Source organism: Maylandia zebra, unplaced genomic scaffold, assembly GCF_041146795.1.
Source record: "Maylandia zebra isolate NMK-2024a unplaced genomic scaffold, Mzebra_GT3a scaffold11, whole genome shotgun sequence".
NCBI lineage: Eukaryota > Metazoa > Chordata > Actinopteri > Cichliformes > Cichlidae > Maylandia > Maylandia zebra.
The window spans coordinates 3,222,889-3,241,274 of record NW_027490041.1 but is presented as its reverse complement, the minus strand read 5'-3'; the positions used below and the strand labels follow the sequence as shown (position 1 = coordinate 3,241,274).

The 18,386-nt window shown below is 43.3% G+C and overlaps 1 protein-coding gene and 1 long non-coding RNA gene across 2 annotated transcripts; both read left to right on the top strand.

Moving 5' to 3' along the window:
* Nucleotides 1-11,352: 11,352 nt before the first annotated feature.
* On the top strand, nt 11,353-12,176 carry LOC143415923 (uncharacterized). The gene is made up of 3 exons (XR_013096352.1): nt 11,353-11,389; nt 11,819-11,897; nt 12,097-12,176. It is a non-coding gene; the product is annotated as an uncharacterized LOC143415923 (long non-coding RNA).
* A 1,141-nt stretch (nt 12,177-13,317) lies between these two features.
* Nucleotides 13,318-16,295, top strand: LOC143412350 (uncharacterized). The gene is made up of 9 exons (XM_076881419.1): nt 13,318-13,374; nt 13,492-13,581; nt 13,679-13,857; nt 13,953-14,046; nt 14,659-15,015; nt 15,111-15,224; nt 15,497-15,611; nt 15,982-16,083; nt 16,285-16,295. The coding sequence occupies exons 1-9, from the start codon at nt 13,318-13,320 to the stop codon at nt 16,293-16,295; spliced, it is 1,119 nt and encodes a 372-aa protein (XP_076737534.1).
* Nucleotides 16,296-18,386: the final 2,091 nt, after the last annotated feature.

Genomic DNA, 18,386 nt, shown 5'->3' with positions numbered 1-18,386 from the left:
GAACAGTGACAGGACAAGACAAACGGACGCAGATGTCTCACAAGACAACAGTGTCACACCAACAACAAGTGAAGCGACTTCTAACAGAGTCACACAGAGTGTTGACGACACTCACACATCTCCCATTATTCCAGTATGGGTGTCAACCAAAGGTGAGCCAGAGCATGAAATTCTTGTGTACGCGCTCCTTGATACACAGAGCGATACGACCTTTATTCTTGAAGAAACGGCACAAGCTCTGCATATCAAAGGTGAATCGACTCAGCTAAAGCTCACTATGTCTTCAAGAAACACAGTTGTGTCCTGTCGCAAGTTCTCAGGTCTACAAGTCAGAGGGTTCTACTCAAATAAGACCATTTCCCTACCAGTGACGTATGCCAGAGACTTTATTCCCGCAAACCGAGATCACATTCCATTGCCTGCAACAGCTAAGGCATGGTCTCATCTTGACTGCATTGCAAGTGAGATCGCTCCACTACAAAGCTGTGATGTTGGTCTGCTGATTGGGTACAACTGCCCCCAAGCACTTGTTCCTTGTGAGGTTGTGTCTGGAAAGGAAAATCAGCCGTTTGTGCAAAGAACTGATCTGGGATGGAGTATTGTGGGTTATGGCAATCCATGTCTCGATTATGGAGACGCCTTTGGAATAAGTCACCAAGTCATTGTGAAGGAAGTGGTGCCTGACATTAATCCCTCTTTAAATCTCACCAACAAGGTTCACTATGTCTACAGAACTCAAATAAAGGAAATGATCTCTCCCACAGAGGTCCTAAAGATGTTGAAGTCTGACTTTGTTGAGAAAGCACCAGAAGACACAAAGGTCTCTCAAGAAGATCTCAAATTTTTAACAAAGATGAAGGCCGGCATTAGGCACAAGGAGGATGGTCATTTTGAAATGCCACTCCCATTTAAGAGTGAAAGGCCGAACCTGCCAAACAACAAGGTATGTGCTATTCATCACCTCAAATGTTTAGAAAAAAGGCTCAAGAGTAACAAGCAGTACTACATGGACTATAAGAAATTCATGAATGACATCTTAGCCCATGGAGATGCTGAAAAGGTCACAGAGCAAGACATTGACAAGACACCAGTTTGGTACATCCCACATCATGGTGTGTATCATCCACAAAAACCCGGAAAGATTCGTGTCGTCTTTGATGACTCTGCCAAGTTCCAAGGCGCTTCCTTAAATGACCATCTCCTCACTGGTCCAGAGCTAACAAACACCTTGCTCGGAGTCTTGTGTCGCTTCCGAAGAGGCCCAGTGGCTTTCATGTGTGACATCGAACGCATGTTCCACCAATTCCATGTGCATGCTTGTGACCAAGATTACCTACGGTTCTTGTGGTGGGAGAACGGTGACCTTGAAACTCCATTCACTGTCTACAGGATGAAGGTACACCTATTTGGAGCAGCATCTTCTCCAGGTTGTGCCAACTATGGCCTCAAGCATCTTGCAGCTGAAGGGGAAGGAAGTTTTAATGAAGAAACCATCAAGTTCATCAAAACCAACTTCTATGTTGATGACGGACTAGCAAGTGTTGACACTGAAGATCAGGCAATACAGCTGGTTAATGAAGCACGCAAACTCTGCAGCATAGGCAAACTTCGGTTGCACAAGTTCATCTCAAACAGCACCAAAGTTCTAGCTTCGCTTCCGAAAGAAGAATGCGCTGCAGCTCCCAAAGAGCTAGATATGGCACTCGGTGAAGTACACATGGAAAGAGCACTTGGCGTACAATGGTGTGTGGCATCAGATCAATTTCAGTTCAGAGTAGTTGTTAAGGACAAACCACTCACCAGAAGAGGAGTATTGGCCACAGTCGCCTCTGTGTTCGATCTTGGGTTTGTGTCACCTTTCATTCTGCTGGGAAAGCAGATTTTGCAACAAATGTGTTGAGATAAACTCAGCCAGGATGATAACTTACCTGACAGACTTCGACTTCAGTGGGAGTATTGGTTGCGTGACCTGGGAAACCTTGCAGACGTAAAGGTTCACAGATGCTACATTCCTTCGACCTTCAAGGCACAGCACTACAAACTTCATCATTTTTCTGATGCAAGTGCATCTGGATATGGAATGTGCACTTACCTCAGAGCAGTAAGCACAACTGGTGAAGTCCACTGCTCATTGGTGATGGGAAGATCAAGAGTTCCACCAACCAAAGTCACAACTATACCTCGGCTTGAGTTGTCGGCGGCCGTTGTTGCTGTGCGCACTGGTGACATGCTGAAAAAGGAATTGGAAATGGAAATTTCAGAAGAAAGGTATTGGACTGACTCGAAGGTGGTACTCGGATACGTCAGCAATGAAGCCAGAAGATTTCATGTGTTTGTTGCAAACCGAGTGGAACGCATCAAACAAAGCACAGATTCAACCCAATGGAGGTATGTAACTTCCGAAGATAATCCGGCAGACCACGCCTCAAGAGGTCTCACAGCAGAACAACTTGTAGCATCAAACTGGTTCAAAGGCCCAGACCTCCTTTGGCAGAAGATCATACCCAGTGGGGAAATTAAGGTGGGAGAGTTATCAACCCGTGACCCGGAGGTTAAGAAGGTTCAAGTCCACAAGATACAAGGGGAGGAACAAAGGTCACTGTTAGATCGCTTACACAAGTTTTCCGACTGGTCGAGGATGATTAAGGCAGTTGCTAGACTCAAGCGCTATGTGAAAGAAGCAAAGGATCACAAGAGTAGATCACACGACATCAGTAGTGTAACAAGAGAGAAAGGAAGCAGAGTTAACAATCATAAAGATGGTTCAAGAAACAGCCTTTGCTCAGCAAATAAAAACCTTGCAACATCATGATGTGATGCAGATGAAAGACAAGGTTAGTAAGTTACACAAGTTATGTCCATTTCTTGATGACCAAGGCATTCTTCGGGTAGGCGGACGCTTAACACATGCAGCTTTGCACCCCAATGTCAAGCATCCCGCGATCCTGCCAAGAGACAGTCCCGTGTCGGCATTACTGGTCAAACATTATCACGAGAAGACATACCATCAAGGACGAGGGATCACCATGAATGAACTTCGAGCTAACGGATTCTGGATTCTTGGATGCAGCAAGATTGTGTCATCTTACATCTATAAATGTGTAAAATGCAGAAGGTTCAGAAGGCGCACAGAGCAGCAGAAGATGGCAGACCTCCCAGAGGATCGGATGGAGACCACACCGCCATTCACCTACTGTGGGATGGACTGCTTTGGTCCTTTTTATGTCAAAGAAGGCCGCAAGGAGCTAAAGCGTTATGGCTTGCTAATCACTTGCATGTGCTCCAGAGCAGTGCATCTTGAAATGCTTGACGATCTCTCTACAGATTCCCTCATCAACTCATTACGTGCATTCATGGCCATCAGAGGTACAGTTCGTCAGATAAGATGTGATCAAGGCACGAATTTTGTCGGCACTAGAAATGAGTTTATTGGAGCATTTAAGGATATGGATCGAGGGCTAGAGGGGTTTGAGTACCCGCCCCTTTCCTGATGGTGCCCAAGGTGCCCTTTTGTTGAGGCAACTTTTTTTTTAAATTATTATTATATTTTTTTAATGTGTGTGTGTGTGTGTGTGTGTGCGCAGTCCTGTCTGTGCCCCTCAACAATAATATTTAACTATTAATCACAGTTTTGCTAAATAAAAGGATCTGGCTTGTATCAGTCACATGATCACATTTAACCAATGATCGCCCTTGACGGCAGAACGCGCTGGTTACGAGCCGGGAACGAGCTCACAAAGAGCACTAACTGAAACAAACGAGCGTGCTGTGTGTGCAACAGCGCGACAAACATTACCTGTGCTTTTATTAACTGCACAGGTAGTGCTGGTCACAGCTGCTGGCTACCTGTGTAAGGCTGTCATGGGTCTGTAGCTCTGTCACCGTTTTAGGGAACATATTTAGTTTTAAAGTATTTAGAAACATATTTAGTTTTAAAGTAAGTTTCCGGGCTTTTCCTGCCTTTCTGGAGGGATTATATTTCACTAAAAAACGATCTAATATGCATGTTCACATAATTATGCATTATTATAATTATAATATATTAAACACACAAGCTGTATTTTAAAGAACATACATTAAGAAGCAGATTATATTAGATTTATATTTTAAATGAGACAAAATTTGAATGTTACAGCAGTAAAATGATTGTATCTCTACAGTTTAAACATGTAATAAGCTTTGCCCTGCACAGAGTGGATAGTGAAACAAATGGAATCATCATAAATACATTATTTCATATTTATTACTTCCCCCTCCTCTTTGCTTTATTATTGTAGCTCTAGTAATGAATAATAATGTAAGGATTCTGGATCAGCACCATGATGCCCACAGTATATACAGTATTCTGAAGAAGGTCTAAAATGTCACTGTGTGTGCGTACATGTGTGTGTTTTATTTAGATGGATTTTTAAAAAAAATATTACTCATGATATAACATTGTGCAGACATGGCTGGTAAGGACATGAGGAGGAAACAGTAGGAGCTGTGTGAGGCTACTAAAGGCAGGGCTATAACATTTTTCTGTCATCATTTTATTATAGATTAAGTGTAAGAGTTGTTAGGTGTGGATAATTAGATTATAGTTTATTGCAATAGCAAGTTGTGCCTTGTTCTCACATAGACAGCAAGTGCAGAGTGATTTATGAAATGATGGGATGGAAGGAAGAAGAGAAGCAAAGAGTGATTCACAGGCAGAGCCCAAATTATTTCTCACAGTTTTTTTGTTGCCTTATGGTTCCAAGCGCTGTCACCAATCTTTGCATTTTGTTATTATCTCATGACACTTGTTTAATCAGCTACCATCTCTCCTGTGGACTTTTTAATGTCTACAGTCTCAGACCAACACAGCCCTGCCCTCATAGCTGGACTGGCCATCGGGCATACCGGGCACTTGCCCGGTGGGCCGCTGGCGATTTTTTGTTTTTATGGGCCGACCGTTTTTTTTTTTGGTTTTTTTTGGGAAGGGTATAAACAATGAAAGGTGTTGGATTGGCCAATTGGTCATGATCGACTCTGGGCTGGACCAATTACAGCCGAGGAGGTCAGATACACCCTCCCCCATGTTTAGCAATCTTATAGACGAACTAAAGAAAATGGAGAACAAAAAAAGGAAAGGAGGTGCAGAAAAAATTAGGGCCAAAAAGAAACAAGCCCTTCAGGCAGATGCTGCCAAATGTGTGAAAATTACTGAATTGTTTGGTGGTAGCTATGGCATAGCTTCCATAGATTTAGCAAGATCAGCAAGTGGTGGAGGCCAGCAGGTGGATGAAGGAAAGGGGAGGCAGGAGGAGGAGAGACCCGAGGCGGCCGCCGGTCATAGTGGCAGAGGAACTGAACTTCAGGTAAGAAGTTATGACCTGCTGTCTATCTGTGTCAGATATAAACTCATTTTAGTTGTAGTTTGTTTTCGTTGTGGTGACTTTATACAGTCGCTTAGAATAACTCGTACAGCGTAACTAGCATGACGGAGTTTATATACTGCTGGGCGGGTGCTATGAAGTTACTGATAGTAAATTTTATTTTATGCTTAAGGTTAGTTTCTCAAACTTCTCAAAATCTTAACAAATTGTCCCAATCCTTACATGTTGCACCAGCTGATTTATCATCAAAAGTGGAGAAGTCTGTGACAGGAGACAGAAGAGCAGCAGAGAGAGATGGAAGAGCAAGAGAGAGAGATGGAAGAGCAAGAGAGAGAGAGATGGAAAAACAAGAGACAGAGATGGAAGAGCAGGGGAGAGAGATGGAAGAGCAAGAGAGAGAGATGGAAGAGCAAGAGAGAGAGATGGAAGAGCAAGAGAGAGATGGAAGAGCAAGAGAGAGAGATGGAAGAGCAGGAGAGAGAGATGGAAGAGCAAGAGAGAGAGATGGAAGAGCAAGAGAGAGAGATGGAAGAGCAAGAGAGAGAGATGCAAGAGCAAGAGAGAGAGATGGAAGAGCAGGAGAGAGAGATGGAAGAGCAGCAGAGAGAGATGGAAGGGCAAGAAAGAGAGATGGAAGAGCAAAAGAGAGAGATGGAAGAGCAAGAGAGAGAGATGGAAGAGCAAGAGAGAGAGATGCAAGAGCAAGAGAGAGAGATGGAAGAGCAGGAGAGAGAGATGGAAGAGCAAGAGAGAGAGATGGAAGAGCAAGAGAGAGAGATGGAAGAGCAAGAGAGAGAGATGGAAGGGCAAGAAAGAGAGATGGAAGAGCAAAAGAGAGAGATGGAAGAGCAAGAGAGAGAGATGGAAGAGCAAGAGAGAGAGATGCAAGAGCAAGAGAGAGAGATGGAAGAGCAGGAGAGAGAGATGGAAGAGCAAGAGAGAGAGATGGAGCAAGAGAGAGAGATGGAAGAGCAAGAGAGAGAGATGGAAGAGCAAGAGAGAGAGAGATGGAAAAACAAGAGACAGAGATGGAAGGGCGAGAGAGAGAGATGGAAGAGCAGGGGAGAGAGATGGAAGAGCAAGAGAGAGAGATGGAAGAGCAGGAGAGAGAGATGGAAGAGCAAGAGAGAGAGATGCAAGAGCAAGAGAGAGAGATGGAAGAGCAGGAGAGAGAGATGGAAGAGCAAGAGAGAGAGATGGAGCAAGAGAGAGAGATGGAAGAGCAAGAGAGAGAGATGGAAGAGCAGGAGAGAGAGATGCAAGAGCAAGAGAGAGAGATGGAAGAGCAGGAGAGAGAGATGGAAGAGCAAGAGAGAGAGATGGAAGAGCAAGAGAGAGAGATGCAAGAGCAAGAGAGAGAGATGGAAGAGCAGGAGAGAGAGATGGAAGAGCAAGAGAGAGAGATGCAAGAGCAAGAGAGAGAGATGGAAGAGCAAGAGAGAGAGATGGAGCAAGAGAGAGAGATTGAAGAGCAAGAGAGAGAGATGGAAGAGCAAGAGAGAGAGATGGAAGAGCAAGAGAGAGAGATGGAAGAGCAAGAGAGAGATGGAAGAGCAAGAGAGAGAGATGGAGCAAGAGAGAGAGATGGAAAAGCAGGAGAGAGAGATGGAAAAGCAGGAGAGAGAGATGGAAGAGCAGGAGAGAGAGATGGAAGAGCAGGAGAGAGAGATGGAAGAGCAAGAGAGAGAGATGGAAGAGCAGGAGAGAGAGATGGAAGAGCAAGAGAGAGAGATGGAAGAGCAGGAGAGAGAGATGGAAGAGCAAGAGAGAGAGATGGAAGAGCAAGAGAGAGAGATGCAAGAGCAAGAGAGAGAGATGGAAGAGCAGGAGAGAGAGATGGAAGAGCAAGAGAGAGAGATGCAAGAGCAAGAGAGAGAGATGGAAGAGCAAGAGAGAGAGATGGAGCAAGAGAGAGAGATGGAAGAGCAAGAGAGAGAGATGGAAGAGCAAGAGAGAGAGATGGAAGAGCAAGAGAGAGAGATGGAAGAGCAAGAGAGAGATGGAAGAGCAAGAGAGAGAGATGGAGCAAGAGAGAGAGATGGAAAAGCAGGAGAGAGAGATGGAAAAGCAGGAGAGAGAGATGGAAGAGCAGGAGAGAGAGATGGAAGAGCAGGAGAGAGAGATGGAAGAGCAAGAGAGAGAGATGGAAGAGCAGGAGAGAGAGATGGAAGAGCAAGAGAGAGAGATGGAAGAGCAGGAGAGAGAGATGGAAGAGCAAGAGAGAGAGATGGAAGAGCAGGAGAGAGAGATGGAAGAGCAAGAGAGAGAGATGGAAGAGCAGGAGAGAGAGATGGAAGAGCAAGAGAGAGAGATGGAAGAGCAGGAGAGAGAGATGGAAGAGCAAGAGAGAGAGATGGAAGAGCAGGAGAGAGAGATGGAAGAGCAAGAGAGAGAGATGGAAGAGCAGGAGAGAGAGATGGAAGAGCAAGAGAGAGAGATGGAAGAGCAAGAGAGAGAGATGGAAGAGCAAGAGAGAGAGATGGAGCAAGAGAGAGAGAGATGGAAAAGCAGGAGAGAGAGATGGAAGAGCAGGAGAGAGAGATGGAAGAGCAGGAGAGAGAGAAGAGCAAGAGAGAGAGATGGAAGAGCAAGAGAGAGAGATGGAAGAGCAGGAGAGAGAGATGGAAGAGCAAGAGAGAGAGAGATGGAAGAGCAGGAGAGAGAGATGGAAGCGCAGGAGAGAGAGATGGAAGAGCAGGAGAGAGAGATGGAAGAGCAGGAGAGAGAGATGGCAGAGCAAGAAACAGAGATGGAAGAGCAAGAGAGAGAGATGGAAGAGCAGGAGAGAGAGATGGAAGAGCAAGAGAGAGAGATGGAAGAGCAGGAGAGAGAGATGGAAGAGCAAGAGAGAGAGATGGAAGAGCAAGAGAGAGAGATGGAAGAGCAGGAGAGAGAGATGGAAGCGCAGGAGAGAGAGATGGAAGAGCAGGAGAGAGAGATGGAAGAGCAGGAGAGAGAGATGGAAGAGCAAGAGAGAGAGATGGAAGAGCAAGAGAGAGAGATGGAAGAGCAGGAGAGTGAGAGCCAGGGCATCGATTACTTTGCTCGCCCTGAACCTGCCATATTACAGGCCTTCTTAGATTACCACCCACAGCAGAACAGTAGCAGTGCAGTTGTGATGAGGGTGTTCAGCTGTAAAGATGGCACCAACAGGAAGTGGCTTACTTATTGCAAAGAACGCCATTTATTGTTCTGCTTTGTGTGTCTGGCATTTGCAAGGCTGACTGACACCAGCACATTTATAACAGGCATGAGTGACTGGCGACATATACATCTGCGCACAGAGGAGCATGAAAAGAGCAATACACACCAGACCTGTGCTGAAGCTTTTTTCTTAAGGTGCTCAAAAGGCAACATCAGGAGCTTGTTTGCTGGCAGTCAGTTGTCAGCTCACAAAGCACAAGTGAAAAAGCGACGGCAAGTTTTAGAGCGTATAGTGGATGTGATCAAAGTACTTGGGAAGAGGGGACTCAGCTATAGGCATGTGGAGAATGAGGCTGCATACACTTTAGGTGATAACACCATCGATCATGGTAACTTTCTGGAACTGATTGTGTTATTAGGCAAGTATGATATGTGCCTTGGAGAACATTTGAATGACTGCATTGAAAAAAGCAAGAAGTTGCATCAGACCAGTGGATCAAGAGGTAGAGGATCTCTCATCACCCTACTCTCCAAAACAACTGTCAACTCAGTGATTGATGCACTTGGCCATCTCCTTCAAGAGAGCATCGCCAGTGATGTCCAGAAAGCTGGGATGTTTTCTGTTCAGCTAGACACAACCCAAGACATCACAGGTTATGATCAGTGTTCAGTAATCATCAGGTATGTTACTGAGTCTGTGCAGGAGAGGCTTGTCTCCATAGTGAGGTGCGAAGCATCCACGGGGCAGTACTTTGTAAACTTGCTTTCCGGAGTTTTAGAGCATCTGAATCTAGACAAGGCCATGTGCATTGGGAATGCAACAGATGGTGCTTCAAATATGCAGGGCCAGTACAAAGGCTTTTCAGCACTCATGACTGCCCAGTCTCCAACTCATGTGCATGTGTGGTGCTATGCACACATACTTAATCTTGTGATTGCTGACACAACACAAAGTGTCATTGAAAGTGGATCACTCTTTAATTTACTTAATGACATAGCAGTGTTCATCAAGGAGTCCCATCACAGGGTTAATCTGTGGGAGAAACAAACCGAAAACACAAGACACAGACGCCTCAGTCCAATACGTGAGACACGGTGGTGGGCCAAGCATGATGCCCTCCAGAAAATCTTTGGACATTTTGGAAAACCAGATGATGGCCTCTTCGTTGATGTAGTGCTGACGATGGAAGCCATTGAAAAGAGGGGAAAAGAAAAGCCAGCTGTTTGTGCCAAAGCACGAGGCTTTAAAGAGTGTCTCTTGAAGCATGAAACTGTGTTAACAGCACAGATATTTCTTAGAGTGTTTGAGCAACAACTCCTCTGTCAAAGTACCTCCAGTCAAAGGGGATGGACATTCTCTCTGCCCATCATATGGTGACTGCCACACAAGATGGCCTCAAAAGTATTGCCAGGGACTTTCCAACTGTGAAGACAGCTGCAGACACATTTGTGAAACAGACAAATCAGAAACTAGAGGAGAGGGTGAACAACACAGACATGGAAGTGGAGGCTGAACTACCTAAAAAGAGAGCCAAAAGGAGAAAAGGCATGGCCGGAGAGATGCCTGAAGATGAGTTGAAAATCAATGCTGAGAAATCATATGAGGTGAAAGTGCACAACATCATCCTGGACACAGTTATTGAAGCAATCCACAGACGATTTGTCATACATGGCCCTCTTCTTGCCGATTTGGCATGGTTGGACCCCAGGAAGTTTAGCCAGGTCAGAACAGTTTCTCTTCCAAGTAATGCATTTCAGAAGCTCAGCGCCTGTCTACTTAAATTTGACAGCAGGGCTACAGTTAATAACCTTCAGTCAGAACTGAAACGTTTTGCTGAACAGTGGGAAAGGCTTAAGACATCACATGTAGATGAGTACACGACCAGAACAGCAAAGGACAGATCTGAAGAATGGGACGAAGAAAGTGAAATTGTGACCGAAAGCTGTGGTTCTTGCAAAAATTGCCCACTGTGCTGCTATCAAATACTCAGGCGGTTCAACATGCTGTCTGATGCCTATCGTCTCCTTGGGCTGGCATACAAGTACCTGCTGACCCTCTCCCTCACTCAGGTTGCCTGTAAAAGAACATTCTCTACACTCAAGTTCATTAAAAGCAGACTCCGAAGCAGCCTGTCTGCAAACAAGCTGGAGATGTTTATGCTGATGGCCACTGAAAAGGACATTCTCATGTCATTGGACTCTGACATGGTCATTGACAGGGTATCTGAGAAGAGTGACCTGCTGAGACAACCCGTTCTCACTCCCGACGCGTAAAATAATGACGATTTGTCACGTCCCTTAACTTCTCATGCTGACGCATAAGGTACCCTTCCACGTTTTTATGTGACGCTGTGGGTTGTCAATTCATTCCAATATGAACCCGCTCGCGGCGATCAGAGACGCTTCGAGCAGAGGCTCCAGCCATCCATTTACTCCAATAATAACCCCGTCACAGCGAAACATGAGGCTGTGAAGCACAATCTAACTGGAGAACCGGGGACCCTCTCCGCCAACGGGTTTTTCTCCCTAATTTAATGCTTTCTTTTAATGACATCGTTAACATTTCTCAACAAAAACACGTGAAAGTATCACTGATAATTCAACAATAAAATTGCTTCATGTTGTGGCCATCACACAGTGTTTTCCAAACTGATTCACGATCTGAAAGTGCGCAGATTTAACGTACATAATCCTTTGTTAGGTTTATTATTTTCATTTCACACGTAAAACACATTTATAGATTCATTCACCACTCCTGTTAGTTTTGGACGCGCTCGGCTCCAACCAATCAGATGCAACCTGTGTAAGCAAAGGCTGACGGGAGAACGGAGAGACCCGTTTATAAGAATAAGAAAATGAGGCGGAACTGATTGATTCTAATGCAGGTATGTAAAAAATACATATATTTAAAGTAATACCTTGATGTGTGTTTCAAAGTTTGTTTTTTCATAAAAGCTTCAAAGAAACAGAGGTGACTGAGCTCGGAAACGGTGTAATGTATTTAAAAATGGCCACAGCTACCGTCAGCATGCTTGCTAGGTAACACTACACGTGGCTACTGCAGCATTAGCCATTTAATCCAACGATGATGGATTAAATCTATTACAAACGTTAAAGGACTTGTGTGCTGCAAAATACCCTCACATGGTGCGTAAAGCAGTTTTTGCTCTAAGAGTTCTGCTAGCTCTTTACAAACTGATGATGCTAACGTTAATTGCTAACGTTAACTGGAGCGCCAAGACTGAAAATCATTTGAGTTGCGTTAGTTATGTGTTTATGTCACTGAGTTCTGCAAAAATCTCTTTCCTCTTTAGCTTGAAAATGAGTGATTCAGAGGATCCCGAGCTGGAGGAAGAGCTTCAGGCTGCTGACGAACTCCTTCAAGATATGCAGGTAACATTTTTAGTGGAAACAGTTGTTAAAGAGGGAACACGCTTGTCTAATATTTTGTACGGAGTAAACGTTATGTTATTTGAATTTATTTTTAAAGTTTATGTCAAATTAAGTTGGTTAACTTAAGATGTTTGATAATCTTTGCTTTAATCATAGACTGTATTTTAGGTGTTCCCTTTTTTCCTTGTTAATTGCGTAGAATGATGCACAGAGTGAACCTCAGCCAAGACCAGTGCGCTGGAAAAAACGTGACAGACAGGGAGCTTTTATTCCTCAAAGCCCATCAATCAGTCGAAGTACTAGTTGCATGCTACGTGGTCAGTGTTCACGCAACCATTGATTTTATCTCACAACTTGTTTTCACCAAAGAATTTCAGTAAGTAAATATTCTTCATCCCCCCCCCTCCCCCAGTGTCCAGAGAGCAGCATCAATGTCCACGTGAAGAACCTAGTTATGTTGCCAGTGTCAACCCAACAAAAGGTACTTTACCTTCTTGTATATATTGTGATTTCTGTTTACTTTTATATTTGTTGTTATAGTTGAGTTAGGCAGGGCTTTTGTGGAGTCCTAAGAAACATACTGCCTAGAGTGTTTTTCACTTTGTGGAAGAGTTTCTTCCTTTCTTTATTTTTTTTCTGTTAGTGTGTGGAACTGACGTGCTTCGTCAGGAGCTCCTTCAGTTGTTGGAGGATGGAGAAGAGGACGCAGCCATGACTTGTGAGACGTCGTGTGAGTCAGCTGCTACTCACTGGGCGATCAGAAATATGGTGTCCTCGCAAAAGTGGAAAGAGGCCAGGCCTTGTCTTATAGACAATATGTTAGCTACTCTGGATCCACAGTCACACCGTGTGTGTCAGTGTGGCAAACAAGTAGTTGTGAGGTGTCTGGACTGCCTGCCTCTTCCATTCCTTTGTGCTGACTGTGATATTGCAGTTCACACACGCACAACAGAGAGGCAGTAACAGGAGGGTTTTTGCAGCCTTCATCAGAGTTTCACAAGCCAATAGGTACGGTTTTTAAGTCTTATGCATTTCTTGCTATGTACTATGAGTGGGTGCTGTTATTGTATATTTATTGTGTATCAGTTAATTTCTAATTCTTTTTATATATATTGTGTGTTTTAATGTTAGTTCGGCTGTTGCCTGTGCAAAGGCCAGACCATGTGTGTGACTGCCCAGCAGGTAACGTTGAGGTTTCACCCGGCGCAATTGTGGCTCTTGTAACCATAAATGGTAAGTTGCCCTTTTGTCACACACTACATACACAATAGATGTGTTTGGAGGTTTTATTGCAAATTGTGCGTTGCTATCTTGGTTTTAATTACCCTCGGCCCGCAGTATATGTGGGCACCTGTCAAAGGTCATTTGGATTTACCAGACCGCTTTGAAAACAACATGAAAAAAATGAATGCTTTGAGCCATGACTGAATTTATCCTGATCCTTTCTAAAGGCCGTTATAACCTTGCACTGCCAGTGGTGAGCTGCACCAGCTGTGGCCTAATGTGGTCCCCCTCAGTTAAGGACATCCTGGGTAGTGGATATTGGCCTGGCACCTTAAATTTCTGCACCCTGTTTTCAATGGATGTCTTTCAGTCTTTCTATGACATTAAGAAGGCTGCACCAGGGATGTCACTTAAGGCATTTGTCAAAATGCTGGATGAACGAACAGCCCATTTTGGAAGGGTGGGTTTCTAAATTTGCTAAGTTTAAGGAAATTGTGCAAATCAATGTTTATGATGACTGTCCTTGAATATTCTGTTGTATGTCCTCTATGTAAAAGAATGGCCGAATATCAGCTGATGCCTTCAGTAAAAGTTTCTTGGAGTGGAGTGCTGTAAAGTTTGAGGTGGACAGGATGTGCAAGGAGCCATGCTTTAGCTGCCCTGCCTGCACTCCAGACATGCTTGCCGTCTCAGTTGATGGAAACCGCAAGCTTTATCGCTTTCAGTCTAATGCAAGGTACGTTATGCATTGTGTACATAAGTCAAATATGGATTTGTAGAAAAATGTATTTTGATGTTTCTTTTCAAACAACTGTCACTGTGTTCGTTCAGCACTTCAGAGCAGGGGAACTTTGAAGGTGTCTTCATTGAAAAAGATGAGGAAGTTGCTGAGTTTGTGAAATACATCCAGAGACACACAAATCATGTAAGATACACACACACACACATATATATATATATATATATATATATATATATATATATATATATATATATATATATATATATATATATATATATATATACACACATATATATATATATATATATGTGTGTATATATATATATATATATATATGTGTATATATATATATATATATATGTGTGTATATATATATATATATACATATATATATTAGTGCTGTTAGCGTTAATCTTGTTAAAATGATGTTAATGCCGTAACCATATACACATACGTGTGTGTGTGTGTGTGTGTGTGTGTGTGTGTGTGTGTGTGTGTGTGTGTGTGTGTGTGTGGACATATATGGATGGGTCGATATTTTTTTTTTCTCTTGGTGTTGTCGTAATACTATTTACTTTACTTTATCTTAATGTGTACTTAATTTTGTCACCATGTGTATTTAAAAAAAACAACATGATTTTTAGTTTGTGTTATCAGTGCTGTCCTGGGGAGATATGAGGTCTCGTGTGACTTAAGGCTAATTCAGCTAATTGTTATGCATTTGTTTTAAAAAGTTTGTCCCTGATAGGGCTTAATCATGCCATGTCTTTTATGTTAAAATCTTTGAGTGTATAGGTCCCGGGGAAAGGGTTGTGCGGATCTTCATCTTGGACTGCAGCAAAGGAGTCGTCCAAAAAGTCCACTGGGAAGTTGGATGAAGAGGGCATGGAAATAGCTGTTTGTCGCCACGGAGTCCTCTTAGCTGCATTGAACATGTTTCAAGGGGAGATCTTTGCTTACCCCCTTTTTCTCCAGAGGAAGTTGGCAGCTAGCATCCCAGGACATATTACGTTCCTTTGCTCCGATGTGGCCTGTAAATATTTCCCCTATTTAACCAGCGTGGCTCAGCAGTGCCCTGAGCTGAGGAACCTCTTGTCAATGCGTCCTTTTCTCTCCGTCATGCATGCAAAGGCTCACACTTGGAAATGCGAGGTATACTGCAGCTTGTAGTTTTGGATTAGTTTGAGACATTTTGTTATAAGGTTGAATGAATTCAGCAGTCATGTATTGTGGCCTCCTTTCTATAGATCAAATGGGGAGGTGCGTTTCAGGATGGGGCCGGTTCAACAGTTGGAGAAGAGGTGGAACAAGTAAACAGTTTCCTGTCTAGGGCGGCCATCACAACGAAGTACATGTCTAAAGCAGGTATGTGTCCGTGTCTGAGATTCCACTCAGTCTCCTGCTCATTAATTCTTATTTGTATACTAACTGAAATGCAGGGCGAACAGACATGCTGAGCCTCCTGGCTTTGGGGTGGAACAAAAGGAAAGTGGAACAACTGGGCCGCACTTTGAGCCAGTGATATCTAAAGGTCATTTTTTCAACACCCATTTTAATGTGTGTGGTAATGGGGGGGAAAACACCAGTACTCTTTTAATGTCAATATGAATGACATTTATGAATGTATTCTTAGATCATAAGGATCCTTAGAGAACAAGTGGAGAGCCTGAATGCGACCAGAAATGAGCTGGGTGTGGATGACGACACGCTGCAGCAATGGGTGGCCGATGTGCAGAAATGGGCTGAAGGTGAGTCTCAATATAATGCAATCATGTATAACAATAGGACCCACCATGGCCTCATTAAAGAACTTAGAGTTAAGATCTTTCTGACAGTGTCAACAAACAATGAAAAATAAGCCTTGTAAAAGCAAATTTATGGCAGAGTTGTTGCGTTTCATCAAATTGGATAGAACCTGGGTTGAAATGATGTCGTACTAGTTGGTTTTATAAACCTGAACACCAACATACTTGTTATCTCTTGATTATCATGAGATAGCAGCACATGAAGGCTCCAGATGTCTTATAATGAATGTCATGAAGTCAGTGATTACAGAGTCCACTGTAGTTTGGTGACTGTTACTCATCCTGTATTCTGATTAATATTCCTCTCACTTAGAAACGGATCAAACTGATGGCAGCCTTGGAGCGTTGCAGGCACGAATAGAGGAGCTTGTCGTCATCATCAGAGTGCGAACACAAAGTCTTTACAGACAAAATGGTACGTCCCAGTTTCTTTGAAACGGACCGTTTGATGCTCAGTTTGTACAGCTTGTGCAGCTACTTTGTAAACAGAATAAAATCAGATCCAGGTTTGTTTAAGCTGGATGTGATTTGTTCTAGCAAACAAATTGATGAGTGTAGATTAAAATGTAAATATATACATTATGTGAAGGTGTGAATTTTTTATGATTATTTACAGACAGCAACTAGAGGTGACACAGAATTCGCAAGGTCATCTTAGTTGAGAAGAAACGCTTGGCGGCTGCTGTTGACGACTACAACAAGCTCGCTGAACCAACAAAGCAAATCGTATCCAGTGATGCCCTCATGCTGACCGACGTTTGGCCCTGGCAGAGCACAAGTGAACGTAAGCTCTTGATTTCTAAATATCCTTTTTAAACAAACTCCCAGTATCTGAGCAGTAGTTGAATGTTTTGTTCTTGAATCATAATATGCTGCTATGTTTTCCCATCTGATGCTGTTAAACTGTAGCTGCTGCTGACCTCCGGACAAAGAGAAAGGTCTTTGAGAAGGTGATGGCTGTGAGGCGCCTGAGAGAGGAGGAGATGATCCTTTGCAGGGAGATGCGGCATCACTGGACAGTGTTGCGAATGCGTTCTGTGGTGTTGGGGACAATCTCCTCAGACTGTAAGCACTTTATTTATTTATTAATTTTTTGATGAATCGATTGAAAATAAGAGCAGATGCTAAAGTCTTACTGGATCTTTTACCTATATCTAGATTGCTAGCTAACACTGCCTTCTCCCTTTTAAAAAAATGTTTAATTACAGCATCCTAATTCCTTGTGTTTATGAGGTGAGGTTTTTTTGTTTTTGTTTTTTTTTACTTTTCTCATATTTATTTGTTTTGTTCTTTTTACAGCCTCCTTTGTTGGCATGTCAGAGGATGCACAGAAGGGACTCTGTAGCCTGGTTTTTAAAAAAAACAAAGTGAACTGAAAGCTGAAATGCTCAAAGTAAAGGACGTGTACAAGAGAATCCTCAGCCACCAACCACTCCTGGAAATGGACTCGGAGGAGGAGGAGGACATTCCAGACGATGCCACTGAGAGTGATTTGAGCACTTCTGATGAAGACTGATTGTGTCATCATTGATGTTATGTTTGGTAAAATAAAAAGTTAATCACATCTCTGTTCAATGTGATTTTTCAACAGACATTTTACATTTTGAGAAGAAAAATGGAATTTCCTTGGTGCAGTTGTTTACCCTGAATCATTATTTCCCATCTAATTTAATGACTAGTGTACATGTTCAGATACGATAACATAATTTAATTCATGGGATGCTTTCTGGGCTGCTCAAATTATCACAAAATTTAAAAGCACCAGGCAGCACACTCACAAGTAAATTTTTTGTTCAGTGTTTTGTCGAAGAAATCAACAAGTACAATAGATGTTTGCTGTAGTGGTGTGTTTGTTAAGAAGCATGCCAGCACACTGGTGAACTGACAGTCCCAGAATGCACCCGAGCCATTGACTCGCCCCAGAGCAAATGAAATTGCTTATCTAGAAAGACAACCGTCATCAAAGAAGAAGTAAAAGAGTAGGAAACAAATGGTAAGGGAAGGTACTGTGGGGTAGGAAAGAAAGGCCAGAGCTGTGCAAAATGACCTCCAGCAGGCCACAAATGTGCACGTCTGCTCAAACGGTCAGAAATGGACTCCATGAGGGTGGTATGAGGGCCCGACGTCCACAGGTGGGGTTGTGCTTACAGCCCAACACCGTGCCGGATGTTTGGCAGAGAGTGATATTATACCCCTTTCGTCAAACTGACAGGTCATTAATTATTCATGAGCTCTGGAAGTCCGGAAGTAATTACTTCCGGAGCTCCGGAAGTAATTAAATTATTCATGAGCTCCGGAAGTAGGAAGTAATTAAGTAATAAAAATATGATATTCATAAAAATATGATATTCATAAAAATATGATATTCATAAAAATATAATTGATTATTTAGAAAGTTTCTGATATATCAAAATAGCATTCTTTTATTTCTTTAAGCAATTAAATTTTTTTTTTTTTATGCTCAAAAAACGCCATCTGGTGGCGGGTCAGTGTGTGTGTGTGTGCGCGCGCCCGCGCGCGCCCGATGCTGTGTGTCTGGGCGTGCGGGGGCGCGCCCGTGTCTCCGGACCGTGCTCTCTCGGGCTCCGTGCTCATGTGTTTAAAAATGGGAATAGAGGGGGTACCCTAACAAGTTATTGTAGGGTTTTGGAGAAAACGCGGAGGGTTTTTTAAGGAGTTTTCCCTGCTTATGTTTCTAAGGAGGGTTAGGGTTAGGGG

What these genes read in the sequence shown, in the direction of transcription:
- LOC143412350 (XM_076881419.1), top strand. Translation starts at nt 13,318, where the DNA reads ATGACTGAATTTATCCTGATCCTTTCTAAAGGCCGTTATAACCTTGCA. An exon ending in ATAACCTTGCACTGCCAGTG is followed by an intron (nt 13,375 to 13,491) that starts GTGAGCTGCACC and finishes GATGTCTTTCAG; the next exon opens with TCTTTCTATGACATTAAGAA. An exon ending in GAACAGCCCATTTTGGAAGG is followed by an intron (nt 13,582 to 13,678) that starts GTGGGTTTCTAA and finishes TCTATGTAAAAG; the next exon opens with AATGGCCGAATATCAGCTGA.